The following is an 18,056-nucleotide window of genomic DNA, read 5'->3' on the forward strand; positions in this document are numbered from 1 at the left end:
GCTTGGGATAAGTAAAAGTTTCACAATCTGTCAAAAGCAATCTAGCTTGTTTTCTTACTATAGACCTATCTCAGAGCAAAAAGATACATACAGATGGACAAATTCCAAATGACATTCATCATCATCATCATCACTAGCATGTGTAAAGTGCTTTAAGATTTGCAAAGAGCTTAAAACAAACTATCTCATTTTATCTCCATAACAACCCCAAAAGATAGATGCTATAATTATTATTTCTACTTTAAAGATGATAAAACTGAGAGACCAAGAGGTAAAGTGAAATATGTAATATATATTATATGCACAAGGTCTCATATTTAGGGAAAAACTTGAAGTCACCTCAGGTCTGGTACTCTAAAGTAAAGAAAGACTAGGGAGGGTTTCCAGTTCACCAGATGGGTAGTAGCTAAGTACTGAGGGAATTCTTTCGCTAAGCTATATTATAGCCTATACCAAACAATTTTTTAAAAAAAGTTCTTTAGCAAGTATTAATTATCCACTATGGACAAAAGACAATATACAAAGATGATGTGAAGACATAATTTGCTACCACAAGGAAATTATAACAGATTTCTTAGTTTGAGTTAAAGGAAAGGGAAAATCCACTGGAATTATGAAAGACCTAAGCAGGGAACTGTAAGAAAGAGGGCTGATGAGTAGTATAATATACTTGAAACAGTATTAGCATGTAAACTTGGAGACCTGTGCTATAACTTGACTGAGGAGAAACTTACATCTCAAGAGAGCTACTGAAGATTTGTAAGCAGGGAAGTGATGACATTTAGAGCAACAGATTAGGAAACTCACACTGGAAGTGATCCTCAGGACCAATTAGGATGAGAAAAGAATGAAATAAAATTATCTAGATTTCAGTAAAATTCAATGTTAAAATAAGAGAAAATATAAAATAAAGCAATTGTTCCTACAAAGTAAAAATGAACAAAATCTGAAAAACTACAATATTAAATAAGAATAAAATTTAAAATAATAAAATTACAATAGCGTTAAAGTATTAGATACAAAAATGTTAACTTACATGCACACATAATCTAGAAGGAAACATATGATAATGTTTATGATGTAATGAATCTGTTATATATAATCTATAAGTATTTAACTTAGAGACATGTTATATACTTGCTCTTTGTTGAATGTCTTTAACAAAGAGTTTCTCAATAGAAGATAGGATTATGTGTATGTAATGTGAATAAGCAATTTTGTAGTAATTATGTAGTTCTCTCTAAGTAACCTTCCCATTGTTTTCTTTCATAACTTTATAATGTGCTGTAGGTTGTTTAAAATATCATGCATCTCTCTATTGCCTTTTGGTTAATTTTCAACTTAAATTTTTTTTAGACTGTGGTATTCCATAAATCACAAGCATATAACATCATCAGAAGAATACTTGTTTTTAAAAATGGGTCTTTGTTTCATGAAAAGGTTTGACTAAAAATGTTTTGCAATTTTCTAAAGACAAAAATACAAGGCAATTTTAATAGCCCATATACGAATACATACATGTATATACATAAATACATGCATGTATATACAAATGTGTGTGTAAATACACACACAGCGATACTTTCAAAGAGTGAAAATTCAATTCAATTTCTGAAATTTTGTGATTTTCTTTCTAGTAAGAAAACAGTATTAGGAATCAAGAGATTAAAAGACAAAATTAACAGACTTTCTATTAAAAAAAAGAAAAGAAAAGAAAAGAAAAAAGTAGTTCCTTCCAATTCCCATGAAACAGTAAGACTTAAATGGATTATTTTGAACTCACTTTTATTAAAAGTAAAACATATTCAAAGTTATCTTCTTTGTATTTATTAAGATATTGCTTGCCAAACTGGAGAGTTGAAGTTAGAGTGAATTCTATTTACCTATTTGTCACTTTAAAAAGAGAGAGATAAATGGGAACTTTGCTTGAAGAAGTGGTAGAGATTAGGTAGGAAAGGAAATGGCAAAAGATAGAAGTCTCTCTTCCCAATGACATTCCTTTTCTTCCCTCAAGGGACAAGCACATCACTAGATCAAAAGCCTCAGTCAAAACAAAGAGACACATTAAGAAACAGAAGATTAGGCTGGCAGCAGGATGCTGAATGCTGGCTTAGATGGAATTTGCTCTGCCTGGTCCTTCATAGCTGTCTCTTAGTATTAAGAAATGAAAGGTACACAGTAAGAGGAAGGTCTAGTTTTTACTTTTGGTGGAAGTCTCTTAGTGCAAAGGGAAACAATTTTTGGCCCAGATGGCTTTGTGCCCTTTGCTGCCTCTCAGAATATATTTTGCAACTGGAGATAGAAGGCAAGTATTTAGGAAAAGTCTCCAAGCATTGTTGTGAGGGGCAAATAAGATAACATATGTAAAATTCTTTTTTTTTTTTTTTAATAATAACTTTTTATTGACAGAACCCATGCCAGGGTAATTTTTTTTACATTATCCCTTGCACTCACTTCTGTTCTGATTTTTCCCTCCCACCTTCCACCCCCTTCCCTAGATGGCAAGCAGTCCTATATATGTTGAATATTTTGTAGTCATATGTAAAATTCTATGCAAGCTTACTACTACTACACAACAGTATCCTTATGTTACAATAGGAGATACCCCTTACATAATTAGGATACTCATTATTCTAATAAAACTGTTTTCACTAAAGTTGTCAGTCATCTATTAATTGTCTAATCCAATGGCCTTTTCTCAATATTCATTCTACTTGACCTCTTCTTTCGTGGAAGAACTCATCAGTAGAAGAAAGGTGCTGACATGATAAGAATTGAGGAGACATCAGAGGCATGGTGGTGTAGTTCAAGGAATCAGGGATAGCTGGACTTCGTCTTTTTCCCCAAATGGGGAAGATTTGTATTTTATAAGGAACTCTAGGATGATTTAGCTGTAAGATAGATGCCTACATAATAAATGATTTTAGTTAAGAATAATCATCCATTTACTAGATTAATCCAAATATGGACCATAGTCTCAGTGGTTATAGTTTCTTCCCAAGGCAGGTCTATGTAAAATCAATAGTTTTTTTATGTTCTTTAACAAAATAATTTGTCCACATTAAGTTCCTTGAAATTAATCTTTAACATTGGCACTTCTATGTTAAATTTTCTATTAAATTTGGGTTTGATTAAAAGTCCTGAAAATCTGTAACCTTTAGTTGCTTCTGACCTCATTATTCCAATAAAACTGTTTTCACTAAAGTTGTCAGTCATCTATTAATTATCTTATCCAATGGCCTTTTTTCGATTTTCATTCTACTTTACCTCTTCTTTCCAGGTTTTCAGGATTCCCTTCTCATCTGGTTTACCTCCTAACTGACCATTCCTTTTCGGTCTACTTTTATTCTTGTCCAAATAATATCCTCCAGCTTCAGGGTCCCATAGAGTACTGGGTCCTCTTCTATTCTCCATCTATATTACTTTACTTAGTAATTTCATTAGCTCCCATGGATTCCATTACATCTCAATTCTGATAATTCTTAAATCTCATATCAACTGCTTTTGAGGTATAGCAAACTCTATGTCCAAGAGCAATCTAAAACTCAACGTGTGCAAAATGGTTCCAATTATATTTCCTCGAGTCTTCCCCCAACCTCCCAGTCCTGTAACTTGTTTTATCAAAGAGAGCAACACTGTCATCCTAGACTCCTCATTATCTCTCACTCTCCCAAATCCAATCTGTTATCAAGACCAGTCAATTTCACCTTAGTAGATGAAATTATCCCTCAAACACTCCTGATACTGATAGACCTGCATACTACCGCTTATCATCTTGAGCCAACTGGTGGGTCTAGGCCTCAAGTTTTTTCCCCACTCCAATCTATTCTCCATTCAGCTTCCAAAGTAATTTTCCTAAAGCACAGCTCCAATCCTGTCACTCTCCCTTATATGCTCAATAAACTTTAGTAGCTATCACCCACAGGACCAAATACAAATTACTCTAGTTTTCAAAAGCACTTCATAAGCTAGTTCCATTTTTCCCTACCTTTCCAAGTCTTCTTACACTTTATACTTTTACTTTATATGCTATTTTTCACTTTCTTTCTTATCTTTTTTTTTGTGTGTCTTCTTGTACAAATTAATGAATATGGCAATATTTTACATAATTGCCCATGGATATTCTATATCTGATTCCTATAAGACTAGCCTTCTTCCCATTCCAGAAATACTCTTTATTTTTCAACTCCAAGCATTTCTGGGGCTGTCCCTTATGTCTAGAATGTTCTCCATCATCTCTAGCTACTGACTTTCCTGCCTTTTTAAATCTCAACTAAAATCTTTAGGATGGCTTTCCCAACTCTTAATTCTACTGTCTTTTAATTATTTCCTACTTACCCTATATACCTTTTGAATACATAATGGCTGCTTATTTTCCTTTTCATTAGACTATGAGCTCCTTGTGGGCAAGGACTGTTTATTGTTTCTTTTTTGCATCCCTTGTACTTAGCAGAGATCCTCAGACATTCATATATGCAAATGCATTTACCCACATGTAAACATACATCTAAAACAATAATAATATGGCTGATATCATGTAGATTTCTCGACTGAATTTTTAGGTTTGACTTTGTCTAAGATCAATGATTATTAGCCTTAGTTGGTCTTTCTTTCCTAGCAAATTTTACAGCTGATCCTTATTGTAGTGTTTCTGTAAATCTCTTATTTCCTATCACTCATAACTCTTCTATTTTAATTCTGCTCCTTAACTTGCCTTGTGATTACTTAACTTCCCCCTATCCATCTTCTCCCTTAACATCTCCACCCACTCTTTCCATCCTTCTTTATCCCATCCCCATTAATCTACACACCTTATCCTATACCCTTCAGTATCCCCACCTTATTTTATGCTATACTTTGACCCCTCTTTTATTCCTTTCCCATTAATCTACACACCTTGTCCCAATGCCATAAATCTACATATTCTTCTATATCCCACCTTGTCCTATTCCCTCTCCCCCTATTTCTTTATAGGGTGCTAAACCCTTCATAGTATATATGTAGTATTGCCTATTTTAACCCATTCCCAATGTAAGTAGGTTTTCAGAACTATGAGCCCTATTCTCCCTCTAATGCCTCTGTCTACTCTTGCTCTGTGCCTCATTTGTATAACATAATTACTATTTTTACCTTTTCCTAGACGGTTTTACTTTTTGAGTCAGATTATACTCAAATTCTGTCCCAACCTTTCTTTTAAACTACTCAATTAGTGATGTCAATCTTAAACATATAGTATACATCTCAATGTAAAAAAAACATAAAACAATTCTTCCACAGTAAGCACTTTGAAATTAATCTTTGACACTGGCCCTTACACATTAAATTTTCTATTAAGTTTGGATTTGGTTGAGACAAAGTATTGAAAATCTGCATGTTCATTAAATAACCTTTTTTTTCCCATTCGGTATTACAGATAATTTTGCTGGTTAATATTTTGGGCTATAGGCCTAGTTCTTTTGATTGCTGGTATATATGATATTCCTATGTGTTTTCCATCAAGGATCTCCTTGAGATGGTAATCAGTAAATTTTTTTCTATATATATTTTCCCCTCATGTTCCATCACTTATAGAAAATTTTCTTGGATTATTTCTTGCATTATTGTGTCAAGGTTCTTTTTTTGGTCACAGCTTTCAGGTAGTCCTTTTATTCCTATATTTTCTCTTCTTGAACTGTTCTCCAGATCTGTGGCTTTTCTTATGTTTCACATTCTATTCAATTTTAAACTTCTTTTTATTTTATTTTCTATTTCTTGGTCTCTTATAGCTTTACTGGTTTCCCCTTGCCCAATTCTAATTTTCAAATAATTATGTTCTTTAAATCTCTGTATTTCCTTCTAGTTGGTTAAATTTTTTTTTTTTTTTTTTTTTTACCCATAATCTTGTTTTTCTTGGATGGCTTTTTTTTTTTTTTTTAAGTTTTTCCTTTTATCTCATTTGACTTCTAAAGTCTTTTTTGAGTTCTATAAATTTTCTCTTGGTAAGGAGTCATTTAATGTTACTCTTTGGGGTAATGATGAACCCTACTCTTCCCTATTTCCATAGTAAATTTCTATGGTTGGATTATTTCTTCTTTGCTGGTTCATTTTTTTAAACATCATTTTAAAATGAAAAATACTAGTGTAAGCATCTTTAATCCTGGGTTGGGGGGTGGTGCCTCTAGCTTCGCTTCAGCTCTCTTCTCTGACCTGGAACCCCACACCAAAAGCTTCACCCTTCTGCAAATGCCTGCAGCCAGCAGCATTCCTGACCCACTGCCTCTGCACTCAGGGGTGTGTTGCTTCCTTTTCACCCAGAGCCATGTCTCTGCAGCACAGCTCCTGGGCTTCCTGATCATGAGGTTCACTCAGTCTTTCTGGACATAGACCTGACTCTTCACGCTGTCCAGGAGGTAAAAGTTTCTGTGGTGCCTACTGAGGTTCCAACCAAAGCCAGCTAGCCCTAGGAGTCCCTACTTGCTGTTTCAATGGAGCTAACCTGGAAGTGTTTTTCTTTAGATCTTGTTGGGCTGTCCAGGGAGGATCCCTGTTTTGTCCCAAGTCTTCTTTGTTTTTCACCCATCTAATGTTTGCACTGGGGCTCAGATAGTTTCTGGGGAAGTCTAAAGAGCTTGAAATTTACTGACTTACTCCACCATGTTCCTAGAATCTTCCCTTGTTATTATTTCTATGATTTGTTTTTTTTTTTACCAAGACATCATTTAGGATTTCCACTGTCTCCATTTGGCCTGTGTTTTTTGTTTGTGTTCCCTGAAACAATTACTATTTTTACTACATTATGATTTATAAAGGATGTAATAACTATTTCTGTCTTTTTACATTGTTCACAATACCTCTGTACCCTAATACATGGTCTGTTTTTGGAAAAGTTCCATGTGGTACTACAAAACATGTATATTCTTTTGCTGTCTCATTTAGAAGATGCCATAAATCTTTTAACTTTAGTAGCTTCAGCAATTTCTTCAGTTCTGTCTTTCCCCTTTTATCTTTCCATTACTCTTACCCCAAAACAAGAGATATTAGAGTCACTACTATATTACTGTCTATGTCTTCATGTGACTCAGAAAGTATTTCCTTCACAAATTTAAATACTCAAATAAATTTATTACAGATATTGGTTTGTTGTCTGTGATTCCTTTCAGCAAAATCTAGTTTCTTCTTTAATCCTTTTATTTTTCCAATGTTTGTTTTGCTTAGTCAGATAACATGACTGCTACTCCTACCTTTTTGGATTCACTAGATGAATTTGTATTGTAGTTTGCAGTTATTGGATAGTTTTTTTCTGAAGGTAATCTATAAATTCTTTCAATTGCAATTTCACTTTCTTTGTTCAGAAGTTCTAACAGTTTTCTTGCATTTTTTTTTTTTTTTTTTTTTTTTTGCATTACTGCATTCAATTATTTTGATCTTGTCTTGTTTTTCTGGGACATCTACAAACCTCTGGTCGGTTCTATGTATCCTGTCTTCAAAATCTGTATGTTTTGCTTTCATAGTGAATATATATTCTTTTAATGTTATCTTTTTGCTTCTCTTCTTTTCGATAGTCCTTCCCTTTAGGCATATTTCCATCCCCAATCTATTGTTCTTTCTCTTGTTTCCTGGATGAGGTTTACCATTGAAAATTCAGTTCCATATTTTCCCTTTTTTTATGGGTGAAGTCTCTTGTCACTATTGTGATATTGTCTATGTATTGTAATGGTTCAGTTATTGCTTCCTTAATGAACTTGGATGCTAAGGCATTTGGAGCTATAAAGTTGCATTATTCCTTTCAGCACAATGTCATTTCCTTGTTTATTGCTTTTGTTTTATTGAATGTTTGTCTTTGCTTTATCACATAGCATGATTACAACTTTAGCTCTTTTGGGTTCCCTTGATGCATAGTCAATAGAAATGAATAAATTAATAAATAAATAAATTTCCATTCCTTCAGTTTTATTGTTTTTTAAAATGTTTTAACCACATTTCCTGTAAATAAATTATTCAAAATTCAAAATTATGAGTTAGGCTTATATGTTCCTTCATTTGTTTTTTAATATGATTCTTCTAAGTTACAACTTTTCGCCTCTTCTGCTGTAAACGTAATACAATATCTCTTCAATGACACTGGTTTAAATTATTTTTTAAGTCGTCCTACTACCATTGGTAAAATGGTGGCAGTGGGGGAGGGAGTTCTGATTGAGCCTGAATTAGGCATTAGTTCATTTTATTTTTTCTTAAGTTTCTTATGTACAAGGCCAAAGAAGACAGCTGAAATTTTTTTGTTTGGTGCATAATTTCTTTTCTGAGAGGTTTAAAAGGTCATGAAGATCAGAAAAAAAATAGTCTAGTCCTATATCTTTCTCTTTCCTGGGCTTTAAAAACTCCTCTCTGGTTTCTCATACCTGAAAGATTCTTCTCAAACTCCTTTCATTATCATTTCTTTGTGTGTCAAATATTTGTCAAAATTCCTGCCAACTTTTTATCTTTCAATGATCTATCTACTTCCATGAGTTCAATGTTCACTTAAATGAAACTGATTTCCAAAACCATAAAAATCTTCCACTTCTTCCCTGAACTTCCTTCTGGTGTCTTCAACTGCCTGTCAGCAGGCATCTTTACATAGGCGATGCTTAAACATCTTAGATCCAAAAAAATCTGTCTCCAAATTTTGCTATGACTGCACTATCATCCTTTCAAGTACCCAAAGCTAACAACCTCACTAAGCCCTAAAAGTCTACTTTCTACAGGACAAAATAGAAATTCTTTAAGTTGGCATTAAAACCTTCTACAATCCGGTTAAGAGCCTACTATTAGCAGCCTTATTTCACAATACTTCTATTTACACAGATCATGTTCTATCCAAAGTCTGCTAATTGTTCTTCAAGTTAAGGACAATATCACCCATCACTGCACATTCAGTTTCCAGGCATTTCTAACTCTCCCTATCCCTCATCTAGATTGTACCTTCTCATATCTCTTTCAGAATTCTCTTTCTTTAAGGTTAAGCTCATGTGCTACTTCTTAATTTGAACTGAAATGTTCTCTCCTCCTTCAAATCTTTCTACAATTCTTTTCCCCTAATACATCCTACTTTCTGTTACACATTTATATCAGATCTGTAAGCTCCACAATGACAAGGTTACTTTTTAATGACTTTTGTATCCTTAGAACCTAGAATGTCTTACATATAATGTGCACTGAACGCTGAATTTTTAATTAAACAAGAGCCCCAAGTACTCAACTACAAGTATTGACTGCATGAAATTGTGAAGGGAGAAATAATACAAGAAGAAAGTATAATAAGGAATTAGGAATGCTGAGCCTGAACACATGAGAACTATATTCATGTACTTGAAAGGTCACCACACTAAAGGGATTATTAGATTTGTTGAGCTTTGCCCCAGACTGCAAATATAGCAACAACAGGTCAAATTCACAAAAATCTAAATTTCAACTGTAAGTAAGAAAAGGCTTCCTAAAAATTACAGTTGTTCATTTCATTGAGAGATTAGCTGGTCTATTTTACAAGGTTTTCCAAGGCAGTTCTTAACTGGGATAAATCATTTTGTAAATTACAAAGTGCTATAAAAAAAGTCAGTAAATATAATCAATCTTGGTGTGTTGTGAATTCCACAAAAAACAAATGTAAAACTAAAGTTATAACTTTGTTTTAAAAAGTTGTTTAGTACACTTCAGATTTTCTGTAACACAAAGATTTATTTACCAAATATCTAAACAGATCAAATATCTATTGAGCTAAGTTGGCAGTTAGCAGATAGTTAAGAAATTTTTTTTTTAAAAATCCAAATAAGAGAAGCTCTAGCTTTAAAGGTTAGAGATATATAGAAGAATGAAGACAAAAATGCTCCATTATGAATGAAAAACAAGAACAACAATACAGGATTGACATGAACAAATATAAAGATTGACATTTTTCTTCATCTTTTTGTTTATCACAATGACAAACTGAAAAAGGAATATAAAGGTTAACAAAATAATTTTAAGCAGAAGGAACTTTAAATAAGTTCAGCCCCCATGGGAGAGAGAGAGAACAAAAGGTATATGGATTTTGTTACCTAGTTGAAACAATTAAATACCAGTCATATACATACAAAGGACTTTTAAGTCTAAATTAAGAGAGTTAACAGAAATAGAAAGAAGTGTTGAAATCAAGCCAGAAACTAGGTAGAACTTGTGATTTCATCAGTATGGGGAAACCCCAGCTAAGGAAATTCTCTTCACTTCTGCAGATTCTGCCATAGCTGTCTTAGAGAGTTATTAGAGGACCAGAGAGGTTAAATGATTTGCACATGGCCACACAGCTAGTATGCATCAAAGGCAGGGCTTGAACTCAAGTTTTCCTGCTTTCAAGGTTGTCCCCTATATATGCTATTCTTGTCTCTACAGTAAATACCCCTCGCCCCAAAAAAGCTTCCCACAAATAAAAAATATGTAGAGAATTATCTCATGTTTATATTAGCTATGAGCACACTAATGTAGACAACCAAAAGTTCACTGTAAACTCATTTGGAACTGAAGATACACTGAAATTTCTTCAGAAAAACTGGCCACACTACAGTAGTTCCTTTAAAAAGTTCTGAATTCTATGTTTCATAACCCAACACTAAAAGTTTGAAGGGTTGAACTATTGGTTACATAAATGTTAAATTATTTTTATTCTAACACTGGATATGCTAATGAAATCACGATGTTCTAATGTATGAAATTTAAAATTAAAGTTGCTAGGTCTGCACTGCAATATGGTGATTTGTAGATAACTACTCTTCACTACCCAGGCTCATTTTATATTTGCACTTCACATTTATTTCCTCTATCAGATTTCCTGCTGATTCTATCTCTATTTTTCAAAGGCTGTAATATTCTAAGCAACCAGCACCAAATCCCAGGACTGATGGCAAGATCTAAGGTGTTCTAGTTAGCAAAGTCTGCAGAACTCTCATCAATAAGCTTCTTTTCCCTCTGGAATGAGACAAGAGAGTGGGAGGTGTCTCTTCTTGATAGCTGAAAATTAGCAGATTTTATATACTAAGAAATTTAATCACTGACTAATCACTAAGTTTTTTTTTTTTTTTTTTAATTTAAAATAGTAGCCAAAGCCCTTTTTTGTAGTGGGTAGAAACTGGAAAATGAATGGAAGCCCATGAATTGGAGAATGGTTGAGTAAATTGTGGTACATGAATATTATGGAATATTATTGTTCTGTAAGAAATGACCAGAAGGAAGAATACAGAAAGGGTTGGAGAGACTTACATGAACTGATGCTAAGTGAAATGAGCAGAATCAGGAGATCATTATATACCTCAACAATGATACTGTATGAGGATGTATTCTGATGGAAGTGGATTTCTTCGACAAAGAGAAAATCTAACTCAATTTCAATTGATCAATGATGGACAGAAGCAGCTACACCCAAAGAAAGAACACTGGGAAATGAATGTAAATTGCATTTTTGTTTTCCTTCCTGGGTTATTTTTACCTTCTGAATCCAATTTTTCCTGTGCAACAAGAGAACTGTTCGGTTCTGCACACATATATTGTATCTAGCATATACTATAACATATTTAACACGTATAAGACTTCCTGCCATTTAGGGGAGGGGGTGGAGGGAGTGAAGGAAGAAGTTGGAACAGAAGTGAGTGCAAGGGATAATGTTGTAAAAAATTACCCATGCATAGGTTCTGTCAATAAAAAGTAATAAACAAACAAACAAATAAATGAATGAAAATAGTAGCCAACAAGTGACTGTTATCTCTATTTATCTACCATTTCATACTGTACTTTCCTGTGCTGTATTTTGAATAATATTTCAATAAAATGATAAACATACAAAATAAGATGATAACTAAGCACAGTGAATATTTTGTTCTTCCTTGTCTTTAACTTTGGAAGAATTCATTAGAACTTCATGATTCCAAGAATTTATCATTTTATTTGATATAGATATTTTTTAATATTAAGTATATATATATTTTCTCAAGTATTAAAATATACAAATTTAATCTTAGCATGCTGCAGATGCATTTTTTTCAAAATTCTAAATATTAACTCACCATCACCAGCAGGTAGTCCTCTCTCCTTTTTCTCATCACATTTGTTGCAGTCACTGAAGTAAAGCAGCAGAAACATATCCAGAAGTACCCAAATCAAGGAGGTGGCTAGGACCACCTTACAATATGCAAATTTTCTCATGGCACTTTAAATAAAATGCAAAAATTCTTTAAAATATATAAATATAGAAATATCTCCAAGATAACTTCAAATCAGTTTCATGAGAGATCACCTTCACAACCTGTAATAAGAAAAATAAAAAAACTTCAAATTAAAAACAGAAAACTAGGAAAACAAATTATAAAATTAATATACTATTCACTTCAAACTTTTATATTAATAATAAACCTGACCAAGAACTGCTCAAAACAGACTGTCATCCTAAAGCTCTAATTTTAAGCATTTTGTTTTTGCCCACATTTACATTGCTTTTTACTTAAAACTGCAGACAGTGAATTTAAGAAACATTTCAATTCAATTTATTTCAATATTTATTTTGTTTTAAGAATTTTATGGCAATTGTAAGAGTATAATAAAATTTTCTTAAAAGTAGATAACATTTATATAGTATCTATTATGTGTCAGATACCATACTAAGAATTTACAATTATCATCTCTTTTGAGCCTCCCAATAACTCTGGGATAGGTGTTATTATTATTTCTACTTTACAGATGAAAAGACTGAGGCAAACAGAAATTAAGTGACTTGCCAAGTCACATAGCTAGTAACTTCGGAGCTCTCAAGTCTTTCTAATTCTATGCCTGGCACTCTATCTACTGTACCACCTGGCTCCTCTTATCAAAACTGACTGAATTTTCTTAAAAGTAGGACTTAGAACCATATCTTGTAAATCATGTGACTTGACTACCCCTTGCCATTTATATAAAGAAACTGAAGCCCAAAAAAGTTCAGGTTCACATAATTTAGATGAGAGTACCAAATCTAAAAGTTCATTATAATAATAATATCCTTAAGATGAATCATAGACTAAGATATCATTAAACTGTTGGGATTGCAGCAGCTTTTAAAAAATATTCTGATGGAAGGTCTCAGATACACAAGTGTGAATGTATATATACAGTTTGAAACTTAATTTCTAATTAAATTATATTAGACATAAAAAAGATTTTGTAATGTTGATAAAGGAAATCAAAACATTGAGAAATTAAATTTCCATGTTAATGAAATTAAATACAAGGAAAAAGGCTACAAAACACTACATAAACATTTTATAGTGGATTTCACAGTGAAAGTCTGCCCAAGTAGCTTCTTTACTTTGGGTAAATAACAGGCTAATGGAATTTTTGCAGCAGGAGACAACTAAAAGGTAAATAAAAAACCTAGACATTTATAAAGGAATAAAAGAATGATCCTAGAGTATCATCACCTACTTCATTCCTGTTCTTTTATCTCTATACACTCTCCTGACTAGCTATAAGAACTTTTAAAATGACAAATCAAAGGCATGAGGGCAGACTTAATGACTATGATTTCTCAGAATTACTTTCATAAGAAACTATTTTTCATTTTTAACAAGTATTTTTGGATGTGTTATGAAAGATATGTACAGCTTCTATGACAAATTGCAATATAATTTCCTCAGGAATATGACTGTCACTTTTAAGTAATTTGTAGTTATTTAAAGAAATATATCAAATATAATAACTAAAAATTAAAACTAAAGAATCACAATATTTTTTATATTTTCTGCAGCATTTATTCAATACTAAATAACAATGCTAAAATGCAGTTTTCCAAAATAAGTAAGTTATCATGAGTCATTATCATGGGAGTCAATATAATAATAGTAATGATTTACAGGAGACAAACACAGGACTTGAGATCAGAGATCCTATGTCTGAACCACTCTGAGACCTTCAGGAAGCCACTTGACCTCAAGTCTCATTTTCCTCATCTTTAAAATAAAAGATTTGGGCTAGATGATGTATGGGGTTGTTTCCAGAACTAAATTCTATAATTTTGAAGTCAAATAGTCATTTAGCTTTATATCTATGACAGTTTGTTGGTTTAATACAAAACCAACAGCATTTTCTTAACTTTGGAGTAACACTTGCATGCATAGGTTCTCTGCATATTGATTGATTAGTATATGCACAGTCACAAACTCTACTAAAATTCTACATGCATGTCTCATTACAGCAAGGCAGCAACTCTGGGTTCTGAAAGATTCCACTGTCATATACTGCCAATGGAGAACAGAGTCTAAAGAAATGAAGGGAATAGTTTCATAGAACCCGTGGAAGACTTGGATGAAATGATGCAAAATAACCAGAAGCAGTAAAAAAAATTCATACAACATATATTGTATTTAACATATACTTTAACATATTTAACATGTATTGGTCTACCTGCCATCTGGGGGAGGGGATGGGAGGAAGGAGGAGAAAAAGTGGAACAAAAGGTTTTGCAATTATCAATGCTGAAAAATTACCCATGCATATATCTTGTAAATAAAAAGCTATAATAAAAAAAATTTATACAATAATATTGTAAAGATAATCAACTCTGATCAAGATAACAATCTACTATTATTCCAAATGATTCATAATGAAATAGACTAGCCACTTCTAGAGACAGAACTGATGGACTACATCAATGTAGAATAAAGTATGTCTGTCTTTTTCTGATCCGACTAATGCAATAATTTGTTTTGCATGACTAGGGTTTTTTTTTTCCCCTCTCAACTTTTCAATGAGGTGGGGAAGAAGAAAAGGGAGAGAATTGAGAAAGGAAGTAAAGATAAAGTTGAATTTTAAAATGAAAGAGAATAGAAACTAAAAGGTTTCATCAAGCTGGGAAAGATGGGAGTGTGGACAGTTCATCAATATATTTCATGCCTATCTATCAAGAATCAGAGTAGTTTTAAATTAGAGAAATTAATTACCAGAAGGTATACCACCAGATGATTTTTTAGGCTATAGCAATTCACGAATAATGCTAAAGTATCAGAAATCAAAGTCTGGATTCAAATCTTGTCTCTGCCACTTACTACCTTATGACCTCTGTGAGATTCTACTTCCTAATAAATAAAATGAGGGGACTGAATGAGATATCTTTAAGGTCTTTACAATTTAAAATTTATGATAGAATGATCCTTCCGATTCTGTATGATCATAGAATAGGCAATTTTACCCCTTTACAAATTATGAAATAAGAGATTCTGAGTTGTTAAATAACTAATCCAGTTAAAACCTTGGAATTGTGGGGGGATTTTCAAACTTGGCTCTCCTTACTCTTAAGTCTATAGTTCTCTACTTCCTTTCCAATGTATATCCAAGCATAATCAGATAAAAGACTTCACTTTTCAAAAACTTTCCAAAAAGTCCAGAAAAAAAAAAAATAGCCTAAAGTATGCTACACTTAAAAGGTCACAAAATACCACATTTTGACAAACTCAGTGATTCATTTGACATTATAGCAAAAAGTCAGTGTAGATTATCATAAACATCCTGTACTATTCATTTTGATGCTTATTTGAAACTTCAATAAATATAATTTAAGAATTAAAATTCTTTGGAATTTGAAATATAAAGATTTCTATTTAGCTTTCCAAAAAGACACTGACAAAATTGGATATCTGTAATTGCCAATCAACTTTATATTCAAAATAAGTCTCATAACACAATAGTAGAAATGTTAATAGAAAATTTGTAAGAAACAGCATTTCTTTTATTGACATAAAACAGTTCTATGATCATATGGTTTATAAATTAAATAAAGCTACTGTAATTGATCTAATGTCATATTGCTTCTTTAGAAGCATATACAAAGCATATAAAAGGAATTTAAGTAATACTATTAAACTACAAGGAATTATTTTTCTGATACTGTATGAATCATATTACTGTATTCCTCACATTTAATTTACTATGAAATAAATATTTGTATAAATTCAATGTTGGATTTGAAAAGTAAAACATGCTGAAGAAATTAATCTTCATAAAATAAAAACTAATACAAACTGATTGGATAGCATAAGAGGATCTTCTTTGACATGATCTGAACAAAGCAAAGAGAGCCAATGGAAAGGGATGTTACTTGGCAAACATATGGATCCACAATTTTGTAATTATTTTGTCTATGTAAATGTTGGCTCCTGCTATAAAAGGTAACAAGCTCCTTGAGTTTAGAGTCTGTTTAATCTTTTTGTGTCCCTAGTGCCTAGAACAAAGTTTTTATTAAATGTCTGCAGGATAATCATAAATGGCATTTGATAAAATCTCTTCCAAAGATAGCTACACCCAATGTATCTAGTCTTTTTAGTTGCAAATCACTCCAGATCCCACAAATGTACACAAGTGAAAAAAAAAATACAAAAGAGAGTATTTGGGTAAGAAGAAAACAAAGATAGGCAAAGCAGATAATTACAGTGAAGTCTTTTATCTGATTATGCTTGGATATACATTGGAAAGGAAGTAGAGAACTATAGACTTAAGAGTAAGGAGAGCCAAGTTTGAAAATCCCCCCACAATTCCAAGGTTTTAACTGGATTAGTTATTTAACAACTCAGAATCTCTATTTCATAATTTGTAAAGGGGTAAAATTGCCTAGCAGAATTGTTATGAAGATCAAATGGGATAACAACATAGCTAAAATTCTGTAAACTTTAAAGCATTACAGGTATGACAATTCCAATTATTACTATCATTATTATTCTATTTGTTAGACTTTACGGAAAAGATTAAGGTTTAGGTTCCAATCTAAGTTTTTTTTGTTTGTTTGTTTTGTTTTTTGGTGTTATGTATCAGGAAATCACAGTCTATTTCTTCCTTCTGTCAGGAAGGACTTTGATGAAGGACAGTGAGATCCATGACCTCACTGATACGGATACTCAAAGCAACAATGCATGATCCGACCATGTCCTCTCACATTGGAACAAGAAATAATTTTGATGTCAAGATTATCTAACCGTCAATATCACCAAAATAGGTTCATTCAGAATTTGAAGATCCATAAAACATTTTGGGTGCATTATTTTGTAAACATCAGTTGACAGGCTATCAAAGACTTGCATTTTACACATCCCACATTTTAAAGGTAAGAAAAGTTGCTCAAAGAGATTACATACTGAGCAAAGTATGACAGTGAAAAATGCATCAGAGAAAGGATGTGAAGCCATGTTTAATTCTAAATCCAAGAACATGAGGGCCTACTGTCAAAATCAAGCATGCTAGAAATCCGTAAGTTGTCTTGATGAAAATCTGTTTTAAGAAGTAAAAGAGAACAAGAGAATTCTGAATTGGATTCAAAATAAGGAAAAAAATAAGCAAACAGGAATCTTTGACGAAAATAGCCATTTAATTTAAGAGTATATGTTAGCCAGGGGAAGAACCCATTGAAATTAGTATAAAGGATCTGCACTCAAAATCTCAGTCCTGACACCTGTGACTTTTATAAATCATTAGCAAATTATTTAACTTCTCTGGATCTCAGTTTTCTCATCTATAAAACAGGGGTGAACTATATGACATCTTTTGTAGTCTAATTCCCTTATATTATAGGATTGGGAAACTGAGGTCCAGGGAGATTAAGTGGCTTAAGATCAGTCAAGAATTACCATATACCAAGATAAGATCAAAATGGGTTTATAATTTAGACATAAAGGATGATACTATAAACAAATTAGTAAAGCAAGGAATAGTCTACTGTCAGATCTGTGGAGAAAGGAGGAATTTATGGTCAAAGAAGAACTAGAGAACATTATGAAATGTAAAACATAATTTTGATTACATGACATTAAAAAAGTTTTGCACAAACAAAACCAATGCATCCAGGACTAGAAGTGAAGCAGAAAGGTGGGGGAGAGGGGGAATTTATAACCAGTGTTTACAGAGGTTTCATTTCTAAAATATATAGAGAAATGACTCAAATTTATAAGGATACAAGTAATTCCTCGACTGACAAATCATCAAAGCATATAACAGGCAATTTTCAGATGAAGAAATTAAAACCATTTCTAGTCATAGGAAAAAATGCTCTAAATCAGTAT

The 18,056-nt window shown here is 32.5% G+C and overlaps 1 protein-coding gene across 1 annotated transcript in view; it reads right to left on the reverse strand.

Moving 5' to 3' along the window:
• Positions 1 to 18,056, reverse strand: part of GALNT1 (polypeptide N-acetylgalactosaminyltransferase 1) — a 148,714-nt gene that overhangs the window by 86,441 nt on the left and 44,217 nt on the right. The window contains exon 2 of the mRNA XM_012541180.3: positions 12,048 to 12,286. Coding sequence (XP_012396634.1) covers positions 12,048 to 12,186 — 139 coding nt within the window. The 5' untranslated portion in view covers positions 12,187 to 12,286. The remainder of the gene's footprint in view (positions 1 to 12,047; positions 12,287 to 18,056) is intronic.

Source organism: Sarcophilus harrisii, chromosome 1, assembly GCF_902635505.1.
Source record: "Sarcophilus harrisii chromosome 1, mSarHar1.11, whole genome shotgun sequence".
In the NCBI taxonomy this organism is placed as follows: domain Eukaryota; kingdom Metazoa; phylum Chordata; class Mammalia; order Dasyuromorphia; family Dasyuridae; genus Sarcophilus; species Sarcophilus harrisii.